At 30.8% G+C, this 12,099-nt stretch overlaps 1 protein-coding gene across 5 annotated transcripts; it reads left to right on the top strand.

The window, feature by feature from the left end:
- The first annotated feature begins 5,856 nt into the window (after positions 1-5,856).
- Positions 5,857-10,821, top strand: LOC106762293 (ABSCISIC ACID-INSENSITIVE 5-like protein 5). 5 transcript variants are annotated; one of them, XR_002667918.1, is made up of 6 exons: positions 5,859-5,997; positions 6,351-7,554; positions 7,973-8,062; positions 8,200-8,305; positions 8,573-8,644; positions 8,765-8,796. XR_002667918.1 is itself a non-coding variant. In XM_014646119.2 (5 exons), the coding sequence occupies exons 2-5, from the start codon at positions 6,487-6,489 to the stop codon at positions 10,320-10,322; spliced, it is 1,245 nt and encodes a 414-aa protein (XP_014501605.1). In that variant the 5' UTR covers positions 5,862-5,997; positions 6,351-6,486; the 3' UTR covers positions 10,323-10,821. The 5 variants fall into 5 exon arrangements, 3 of the variants coding, with proteins under 3 accessions (XP_022636691.1, XP_022636690.1, XP_014501605.1); XR_001375805.2 differs by lacking the exon at positions 7,973-8,062 and having other exon boundaries at positions 5,860-5,997; XM_014646119.2 differs by lacking the exons at positions 7,973-8,062; positions 8,200-8,305 and adding an exon at positions 10,248-10,821 and having other exon boundaries at positions 5,862-5,997; positions 8,765-8,794.
- The last annotated feature ends 1,278 nt before the right edge of the window (positions 10,822-12,099 follow it).

The raw sequence follows: 12,099 nt of genomic DNA, 5'->3' as shown, positions 1-12,099 counted from the left end.
ATATTTTTTAGGTAATATTTCTTAAGTCTAGGCTATTTTGTTTGGATTCTACCTCTTTTTGAGTGAAATTTCCCTCTTGTAATCCATGCATAATCTTCAATTGACTCTCCCTAAAAATATTTCTAATTGAATTTCTTATGGTGCTAAAATTCTGAATCGAAAGATACTACAAGTTTGTTATATATTTTTTTTTGCATGAATTTAGTTTGATTCTCCATGTTTTTAATTTTTTTCAATAATATTTTCATATGATAATAAATTATTTGTGTGTTTTAAAATATCACTCTAACTTATATTACAATACATAATTATCTCTTATATATTTTGTTATATATTAGACATAACTATCCATGTAAATACGAGTTTTAGTTTCGCACTTGCAAGTAAATTTAAAGATTAAATATATTTTTAGTTTTATAATTTATATATGAAATTGTTATTATATAAAATTTTAATACATTCTAGTCTCAAATTTTAAAAATAATGAATATAGCTTTTTTAACTTAATTAAGTTAATTTTTTTGATGTGTCAAACACATTTCATGCTGGCATGTGAGTAGTTTTTACTATTTGATGTCTCAAACGTGTTTGTTAGCTAACATTAAAAAGGAAACATGTAAAACTATATAAATTACTCAAATGTTAGCATGAAATGTGTTTAACAAGTAAAAAAAAAATTAACATAATTGGATTAGAAGGATTATATCCATATTTTTAAAGTTTAGAAACCAAAATATATCAAAGTTTCGAAAATAGATGAGTTCCAATTTTACTTTAAAATCCAAACACTGAAAACATAATTATCCTAAATTTAAAAATATAAGAAAATATATCTTAAAACACAACTTCAGTAAATAGAAACATTTACAAAAACACATCATACTTTAAATAAAGAGTTTTGTATTATATGATTGTTTGGTCAACTACAACTCGGATGAGCCGACGACAAATCACAAGTCTAGATGATTAACCAACCGCCTAGACAACAAGTCACTAAACTTGGATAGTTATCTAACAGACCCAACAATAGTTCATGAGATTGAATATTCTGAACATGACCAAAATAAAACTCCAAATTCTTTTTGACTCAAGGTTAAAGTATGATTACTCAATTGTAATTAGGTCGACTTTAATCAAAACTCTACCATAAAACTTGTAAATAAATGTTTAAGGTAAAAAGGTAAGTTATGCATTAATTAATGGATAATGATATTTAGACAACATTTTTTTGACAACATTTGAACATTGATTACGTGTCAATCTGTGATTGGTTAAAAGTTATTCCACAATCAATAATAATAATCATAAATATTATTGTGGAGTAATTTTTTACCAAATACAGATTGACACATAATTAATGTTCAAATGTTGTAAAAAAAAATGTTGTCTAAATATCATTATCCTTAATTATATAACATTCATTCTTTTTTGTTTAAGTTGATATGACTTTGACACAACAATACCTCTACAAGTACTATTTGAGTGACTTGAACGCACAAAAAACTCTTCTTACCAAACTGATTTTAAACTTGAGACGATATGTCAAAAATAAAGTAATTATCCTTGATTACACATCTGAAACAAGTTTTTATTGCTTGACTCAAATTTATGATTTTGAACAATTTTTTTTTTTTTCATTTTGAAGTCTTCTTACTATCATTAGTTATCCATTACATTCTTTTTTATGTTACACATTTTTAAATTTCTTTATGTTATATGTTTCAGACTAACTATGAATGTGTGTTCTAATTATACATTTTTATAGAGTATTGCTTACTATTATATGGTTGAGATTAAAAAAGTAAATTATCATATAAAGCATACTGATTAATATTAATATTGTGTGACTTTTTTTTATCATATATGTTTAATATTAAGAAAGTATATACTATCATAGGGTGATTACTTTGAGAAGTATAATGGTGAAAAATATTTTATAAAACAACAATACCATGTTGTCGAAAGACAGGATAGGGGTTTCTTAAAAATAGAAAAAATGTAAAAGTATGATCACAATATGAAAAGAAAATTGTGTTCAAATAATAAAGAAAAAAGTATGTAAACAAAGTGAGATTAAAATAAAACACAATTAAGCATAAATGCTTTGCCAAACATAACTCACATGAGAAAAACAAGAATGAATGAATGTACGATGTAAATAGGGTGTTACTTTTGATAGTACTGTTGTAAGTTTTTTGGTCTAAGCATGAGTTATATGTGTTGTTTGTTTTGTTATGGTTTTTGTTGTGTATGTGCATGTAGTATTATAGTTTGAATGGGTGGAAAAAATGGGAGTCATGATATAACAACAGAAACCCCAATTGCTAGTGCTCTTTTTCACGCGGAATTGACAATGCTGCTTGCTTGTCCTTTTGCAATCCACTATCACTATGCATACATACATATCCACTTAATCCCTAAATTTACACTTTTCCTAAAGACAACATCAAATTAACATTATTTATTACTTATTTTTTAATCAAATTTCTTATCAAACTCAATTTAATTTAGAGGGGAATTTCTTTTATTTTATATATCTTTTCTCTTGAAATAGTTGACTGCATATGGTTTGGATGGTAGTGTGAAACAAGTTAAAAACAAAGACTTTGAAGATAAACATTTCTTTTATCTCTTCTATATATAAGAAAATGATTTGCAAATTTGAGACGTGAGGAGCAAAAACACCTCGAAACTTTTTTTTTTGGACTAAAGATAGACGTGGATGTAAAATTTGTGTGGACGAGATTATTTACGACTACTTTAGCTTAATTGTTTGACTACTACTACAATCCCCAAATCCTTATCTTCCTGTTTCTAATTCCAGTTAAAAAGTAGGTTTGTTTGTACTCTATTCATAATTATTTTAATTCTTAAATTAATTTATTTTGTTTCATCATTATTATTCTTTTTTTTTATTCATGCAAACGCGACATTAATATTTTGTTTTAATTACAATATCCAACGAATCATTCAATCCGGAGTGATTTTTGATGTGACGAGATATTATATTCAATGATTAGTTAGTATAAAATTTTATGAACAATTTATAACAATGCGTGTGTATCACAGCAACCGTTTAATTCTCAACCAAACGTTTCAAAGTCAATGTTTCCTTACCTATATTAAATATTACGTGTTTTATGATTTTACGGTATATTAAAATGTAACATAATTTGGAACAGTTGCACAAAATTTTAAATCCACCATGGTCGAGAAAAGCACGACATTGATAGTCACTGATATTCAACAAATATATCTGTTTAATAAATGAAACCAAAAATAGAAACATATAAATAAATCTCAAATTTCGATTGGCTTAGAACATTGTTCACAACGTTCAATTGACACGTGTTACCAAAACGATTTATATATATTTTCAGACTTATAGCATTCCAATAAAAAAAAATCGGAAAATCATTATTTAATTTCAAATTTGTTGTTATTATTAACTATTAATAATTACATTATTTATTATTCAAATGATCATATCAATGAAATAATAAAATTTATTGAAACTTTGTAACTGTATTAAAAGAGTAAAATAGTGGTGGCTCAGGTTTATTTGCATTTTCTTTTTCTTTGTTTCACGTGCAAAATCAAATGGAGAGATGCGGACATATGGACCAATGTGTGTATTACCTTATAAAGATCTCATGTAACTTAAGATCTTATTTTGTCTCCATAATTTACAAAGAAATCAATCCACACATATACAACTTTTTCATCAACATTAAACTTTTATATATATATATATATATATATATATATATATATATATATATATATATATATATATATATATATATATATATATATATATATATAATTTGTTTTAAAGAACATGGTAGTACCCATAAATAGTATATATACATGTATAAATATATAATAATTTATTTAATTTGAAAGATAATGTAATTATTAGAATGAAACATTACAAGCTGTAAAATTGTACTATTTAAAATTATTTTATATCTATCCACGTGGACGGAAGAGATGTTTTATGTTTTTGTTTCACATTATTAAAATAAGATAAAATTGCAATACTGTTGGCTAATTTAAAAATTATTATAGGAGAAAAACAGTGTAAGAAATATATATAAGTAATTATATACAAATAAAATGGAATATAAAAAACTTGATAAAAACTCACAATTCCTTTAGTTAATATAAATGCACAAGTATTTAATTTTGTTTTTTTAGCCATCCTTGTTATAAATGTTTTTGAACAGTAGAAGGAACAAGTAAAAAGGAATGAATCCGAAAATAACTGCATGAATAAAGTTTGGCATGGATAAAAAATTTAAATACATTAGTTAGGATTTGACTCTTGATAACATGGTATTAAAAATAATTTTTTTGACAAGCCAACAAATGATATAGATATTTCATGGTTATTTTTATTTGTGAAAATAAAATAAATATCAAATAATTTCTAATAACTCAATATTAACAAACTAAGTTTAACCCTTTTAACACTTCAAGAACCTCAATTCTAAATTTAATTTCTAACAATGATATAAAAATTGTTATTTACAAATACAAAATTAAACAATAAAGTTTTTTTTTTTTCTGCATAACTTTGATAAAATATTTATTCATAAGAAAAATCAATTAAATACATTAATAATTAAGTATGGTGTACTTTATCATCTGTGGTTTCTTTCAGCACTTTTATGATACATACTTTTTTTTTTATAGGATAGGAAGAAAAGTGTTATGGTGAAGCACTTTATTTAATTTAAAAAAAAAAAATTGGGTGGAAGGACAGTGTTCAGTGCAAGGAAGAAAGCAGGAATTGGTGACCATACCTTTATCAGAAACGTGTACGGCTGAGATTCTTCCAGAAAGCGGAATACTATTGGTTGGCTATCACATCGCACACAATCCTTTTTCATTGGTACACCTCTCCAAGTCGGCACTCTGCAAACTCCATTATTATGTCCTTCTCATCATATTTTAATGCTTTCTTTATTATCACACACATCTTGATAATAATATTAATATTATTTTTACAAATACTAATTCAAATTTAGATCCATTCTAATCCATATTCATAATATTATTATTATTATTATTATTAAAGTTTCTATTGAATTTTTTTTTTATTAATTCGTAAATTATACTTGGAATATTCATTAATAAAACGTGTCTTTAGTTATTTGTGTTCGGACCTAATATAATAAAATAAAAAATTTGAAATTAAAGTTCTTTATTAAATCATCTTCACACAACATGCGTGAAGCTCTTTTCATAGTCAGGTTACTTTATTTTTGGAACAAAATATGATGCAATCGTAAAATTATTTATAATAAAACTTTACCAATCAAGTATAGATTCTAAAATTTTAAAATGTAGATAAAACTAACAGCATGGTATGTGATAAGCATAATATTCAAAATTTGATTAAAAACAGTGATTTAACAAAATCTTAATCATTCGATAATACATACTCTTCTATTAAAAATAAATTCAAACCCGAGTATATTTCATTTCATTATTATTAACATATTTTGTATTTAATTTAGAAATTTAAAATAACGTTTAAATATTTTTAGCATATGATATTAAGTTGAAATATCGACCTACTTACCAAACATAAACATAAATTTGCAGTGATTTTGGATAATAAACCTAGTTATGATGCTTATTTATTATCTTAATAAGAACAGCAAAAATATCTTGAAATAAAAGAAGATATTTATATATCTAAAAGGAGCATTAGATATATTTTAGGAAACTAATTCAGTCATATACATGATATGTTGTGAAAAAACAAGAATAGGATGAAAGTTGAATTTTTTTTTAAAAAAGAATTAACAAGATAAAATAAAAACATAGAAGATTGTTAGTGTGAAGAGACAGAAGGACACTTGGCGGTTGGAGCATAAGGTTGGAGGCGAGGAAGGAGGAACGCAGCCAAAGAAGTGTAAACTCTCATCAGACACCAAAATCATACCAAATCGGGAATACCTAAGTTTTGTAAAATAAATAGCAAAGGTATTGCATTCTTTTTATATGCTTTCAAATTCTTATCCGCTTTTATTCCTCCACTTTTCTTATTTCTATCTTTTCTATCATTCACTTCAAACACTCACGCAACGATTCTCTTCACAATATCATCTACTAGGGTTCAAATTCGGATCTCAATTCATTTTATTACTATTACTAGGATGCTACATGTAATAATTTCCTCTATAATATCTATAGATAAAAATCTAAGTGTAACACAATCCAACTGTATCGCACTCACTCACAATAGATTGGTTTCATGATTCTTGCAAGCTCTCTGCTCCTTTTTTTTTTTTTTTTTTTAGGTTTTTCTTTGGATGTAAATAGTTTCTATTTGGTAGGTAATTCATGATTCTCTGAATTTCCTGCTGGAAAATTAAGAAACAGACTAGTGTTAGTTTTGGTGCGGAGGAGGGGAAAACTGAGATTTGGATTCGGATCAGGTTGGGATTGTCTTTGGTTGTTCATAATTTCGATATGAATTTCAAGAGCTTCGGGAATGAAGCTGGTGGCGACGGAGGAGGGAGACCGGTGGGGAACTTCTCCCTCACGCGGCAGCCGTCGGTGTACTCGTTGACGTTCGACGAGTTCATGAACAGCATGGGAGGTTCCGGGAAGGACTTTGGCTCCATGAACATGGACGAGTTGCTCAAGAACATTTGGACGGCGGAGGAGGTCCAGACAATGGCTTCGGCGGGCGTTGCCACCGAGGACGTAGGAGCCGGCGTCAGCCATTTGCAACGGCAGGGGTCGCTGACGCTGCCGCGGACTCTGAGCCAGAAGACAGTGGATGAGGTTTGGAAGGACATTTCGAAGGATTACGGTGGGCACGGCGGGCCCAATCTTGCACAGACTCCGAGACAGCCCACTTTGGGAGAGATGACTTTGGAGGAGTTTCTGGTCAGAGCTGGTGTTGTTAGAGAAGACGCGAAGCCAAACGATGGCGTTTTCATGGATCTGGCTCGTGCAGGGAATAACAACGGTTTGGGGTTTGGGTTCCAGCAGATGAACAAGGTTTCTACTGCTACCGGTTTGATGGGTAACCGGTTGAGCAATGATCCACTGGTGGGTCTTCAGTCTCCTGCCAATTTGCCTTTGAGTGTTAATGGGGTGAGATCGTCCAGTCAGCAGCCACAGATGCAGAGTCCACAGTCTCAGCAACAGCATCAGCAGCAAATATTTCCTAAGCAGAGTCCTATGTCTTATGCAGCTGCTCAGATGCCCCAGGGAATGGTGAGGGGTGGGATTGTGGGACTCGGTGGTGATCAGGGTTTGAGCGTGCAAGGTGGAGGGATTGGTATGGTTGGTTTGGCACCTGGGTCAGTTCATGTTGCTACTGGGTCTCCTGCTGCTAACCAAATATCCGGTGATAAGATGACCAAGAGCAATGGTGATACCTCGTCTGTCTCACCGGTTCCTTACGTCTTTAACGGAGGCATGAGGGGGAGGAAGAGTGGAGGAGCCGTGGAGAAGGTGATAGAGAGGAGGCAGAGAAGGATGATAAAGAACAGAGAGTCAGCTGCCAGGTCAAGGGCACGCAAGCAGGTGAATATTTGTTCCACTATCCTAAATTTAGCAATCATAGTTCTCTTGCATTTGCATATTCAAATGAACAATTACTTAAATGCAAAAAGATATCAATGGGTTGATGCAATCACTCTAAACATGTACATAGGCATGTTTGAGTAAATAATTTAATTAAAAAGTGCTTATGTCATTAGGGCTTAATCTATAACTTTGGGGTGAGATCAAGCTAGCATGAAGCTTATTAAAAGCAGCTAAAAAGAGCTTTGGGAGGGTTGTAAGCTACATTTTCAAGCTTTAATTAAACACCTTTAACTTTCAGTTTAAATTCCTAAATGCAAGACGAACCTATGATAAATCTTGTGTTTGTATACAACTCATCTTTGGTCTTGCAACCTCCATCTACTGGTATGAGATAATCAAATGCCTGCCGTTGCAGACTGTAGATTTTACTTTCAATATCAGAAAGGAGGGAGGAGTAGCTGTGACATATTTCATGAAAATACGCCACATAATTTTCTATAATAGGGTTAGTGAATGTTCAGTTCTAAAATCGAAAGAATATGATGACGATATGCGTCATGTTATTTCTTTACTAATAGTAATACTGCTCGGCCATTGACGTTCTGCTTTTATCCTCTGTGAACATGCTGTATACCTTGAAAGATTATGCAGCAGAATGGTAATATGATAGCGATCTGATCTGATGAAAGGTGAAAGATTTTGAGAAGTTACAATCATGAGAAGTTGTAAAGATCCAGGTTATTACAAGGTAATTGAACAGCTGGTTGGGAACATCACTAACAGTTGGATCATCATAAAATCCAAAGAAGCATATAATAAGTAAGAATGTATTATTAACTTGCAAACATCACTAACAGTTGGATCATCATAAAATCCAAAGAAGCATATAATAAGTAAAAATGTATTATTAACTTGCAAGACATAACGTGGGAGGAAGTGCAGGTTGAAATTTTGTAACATGTATTTAGTTTTCTGGTGTAAGTTCGGCCTCACATTTTCATCTTATTTGTTTCAGGCTTACACCATGGAATTGGAAGCAGAAGTTGCAAAGTTAAAAGAGGAGAACCAGGAACTTGTGAAAAAACAGGTAATTATGATTATTGATTCATTTCAGTTCACATACAAATGCAAGCACCCATGTATACGAATTTATGTCGTATGTTCGCTTTAAAATTTTCCCTAATCGACATTTATTTGCGTATTGCAGGCTGAAATCATGGAAATTCAGAAAAATCAAGTAAGTTGTTTTTTCTTTTTTTTGTCAGCATTCCATTTGCTCCTTTTTATTTTTCATTACTCCTTGTAAAGTATTTTGTAGACCTTAATTTAGCGAGTGCTGTAACCTTGTGTCCTGTTGCATGACTGGTTGGTTAATATATATCATGAATCAGGGTTAAATTTTCTACACGAGTACATATTATATTGTCAGTCCTTAACTAAGACCATTTTTTTCCACAAAAATTATTCACCGATAAATGGAGCATTCTGAAGATAACATTTGGTCACAAACTATGTCAATCAGCGGCACAAATTGGTGCGCTGGTCATGTTAAACTTGCGATGAATGAGGTGGTAGGTTTAGTGCAAAACTTTGCTACAATGATAGACTTGATTTGAACTACCACCTAGTGTAGGTTCTTCTGTTAATTATGTCATGCAATTAATTACTAAAACAAGTGTTTCAGTCCATTTTTATTTGATTAAATATTTGTCAATGTATTGTCTCTAAGGATCACTTTTAATTCTCTAGTTTAGTCTTTGTCTCTCAGACATTTTTTCTTTGGTTTATGGGTGTTGAATTGATTTGATGATCATTATGTAAAGCTAGTAAGAAATATGTTTTAATATAACCATTTAAATGAACTGAAAATCCTGTTCACCTAGTAATTATTAATCTTACATTAGTATCACATGAAAGGTTGTAGTAGAGAGACATCAGCAATAATCACTTTCAGTGAATGTATTTTTGAGATCAGAGATTTTAAGCCATGGAAACCAGTTTACTGATCTGTTCATATGGCTTGTGTCAAAAAAGTCTTTTGGAATAATCTGTTACTAGTTAGGTTGTTTTTTTGTTTTTGGGGGTGGGTGGGTAAATCTTTGTTACGTTAATAGAGGAGTGGTTTTGGAATTTCAGCTTAGAAGTCTCTAGGATTTTCCGTATAAAGAAATGTCAGTTCCGTTCCGTGCGGTGCATGTGCTTCTGTTTTAAATTCCTGGATAAAATATCATATCTATATACAACTATCACGTTCAGAAGTTTCATCATATTAGCCTGTCATGCCCCAAACTTGGAGCTCTTTTGATGAGTAGAATACAATTACAGTGATCATGAACTAGAATGTCCTATTGATGAATTGACGAATTCTTTTTTGATAAGGGTTTTCTCCCCTGCTTCGTTGTATTAATATATGTTTAGGACTGTCTGCACTTGTTCCAGAATCGTATAAAGCTAAAACATAGGATTTTCAAACTCGAACGAAATACTCCCATTTCAATGGACTTGATATAACAGTGGGAAGATTTCGAATGAAGTTTTCTGTTAATTAATATTGTTCTGTCTTTGTGTTTTTTTCTTACAAGAGTTTACTGTAATATGCAAGGACTTACTGATTCAAAGTATATATTGTAAGAGATTACAAATTGAAGCATCCATATTACTGAATTTGCTTCCATCCGCTAATATTGCAGGTTAAGGAAATGATGAATTTGCAACGAGAAGTCAAGAGAAGACGCCTCAGACGAACACAAACCGGTCCGTGGTAGAGTGAAGATTGTACTATGACTCTACCGTTAAAATATATGTACATAATTATAAAAACGTATTCTGTTGTAGATCGAGGCTCCGGTAGTTTTTAGATTAGCACTTGGAAACTTTCACGAATTACTTATCTTTTGAACACGTTAGGAAGGGTATGCATAGTATCATGAGAATATGTTTCAGCACACATCCAATTTCTTGTCACCATTGGTTAGACAATCTTGTGAAGTGGCACATTTCCTGGATTTGATTTGGTGAGATTGCGTGTCCAATGTATGCACTTCTCTTCGTTCACCATATTTTAGTTACGAAATCTTCCATTTTGTCATTTGCATATCTAAATGAGGATGAAAAGTCAGACATCTTCTGTCAACTCTGGAGGAGATAATTAAGTAAACCAAACCAGTGTGTATTTCTCTTCCGCTTCTGGGATTCAGAAGAATTCACGTAAAAGTTGTGTATTGTTTCTGAATTCATGAAAGTGGTCACTACTATTGTACTGAACATGGTTAGTATCATTGGGATCGGGAGCCTAACGAGTAAATGAAAAAAAAAAAAAAACTTTGAAATTGTAATCTCAAAAATATCAAAAAGAAATTAATTGCTCACATAGGAAACTGTTAAGTCATTAAAGACAAGGATTTATTAATTTTAATCTCTACACACAGTGATGCCATTTTAATTCTTGACTACGGAAACTATTAGTCAGCTCTGTTTTTCAACTTTAATATGCATTCATCAATTCAATCCGTGTTAGCAAGAATCAAATTGGACTACTGATTATCAAGTTTCAAGTCCAAAATAATTGCCAAATTTTGAACAGAATCAAATCAACTCACTAATTGTAATGAAATAAATTAATAGCTATATAAATCAACATTAAATTTACTACTTATATAACTTTAAGAGACTTGTAGTTTTCAAGAACAAATTTGACACACTAAAGGTGAATTAAACATGTTAAATCTACAGTCAGTCTGACTTCTCATTGAGTTCCCCTAAGAATCTAAGATGCACATTACATTCCAGCATAGCTTGTACAAGCAGACTCATTATTGGACTTATTGGTTCAATCTTCAAAAGGCAAATTCTTCCTGTACTCAATGTTTTTATCATGCACCTGCATGGGATGGTGAACGACTTTTTACCCTTAATTGAAAAAATAAACAAAACTTCATGAGCAAAGCCGAAAACTAAATCTTAAGTGCAAGAAAATATTTAGGGGCTCAGAAAACCCAACTTGTATACAGGTTGAGCAACTGCCACATTATGAATTTGTACTCCCGAACATCAAACATGGAGGTGCAATTTTTTTTATATTCCAAAGATTACAATTCAAAATATTCTATAATACATTTTTTTTTTAATTTCGAAAGACACATTTAAAAATATAAACTTGTATTTCAAAGTAAATTTTTTAATTTATATCAAATTATATATTCTAAGATATAAAAGTTAGATATTCCAGAATACAAATTTCGTATTCCGACGAAACACAGAAAATGTTGAGAAAATGTTGATTTTTAACGTCCTGGATTATCCGGAACTAAAACTGAAAGGTAAATTTGAAAATTATAAAATTAGGGAGGTATAGAATGAAATTATGGAGATGCAGGAAGAATTGGTTCTTCAGAAATGCTTTTAATGATATGATTGGATTATACAGAGGCTTAATAAAAGGGCTGGCGTTACGTGGAAGGTTTCAATATCCTACATCCCACTTTATGGGGAATTAATTGTGACAGTTAGCGGTGGAAATGAGGGGATGTATCATTTTGTTCA

The sequence above is a fragment of the Vigna radiata genome, chromosome 5 (genome assembly GCF_000741045.1).
Source record: "Vigna radiata var. radiata cultivar VC1973A chromosome 5, Vradiata_ver6, whole genome shotgun sequence".
Classification (NCBI taxonomy): domain Eukaryota; kingdom Viridiplantae; phylum Streptophyta; class Magnoliopsida; order Fabales; family Fabaceae; genus Vigna; species Vigna radiata.
The sequence above is the reverse complement of the archived record's forward strand: the minus strand, read 5'-3'. Positions and strand labels throughout refer to the sequence as shown.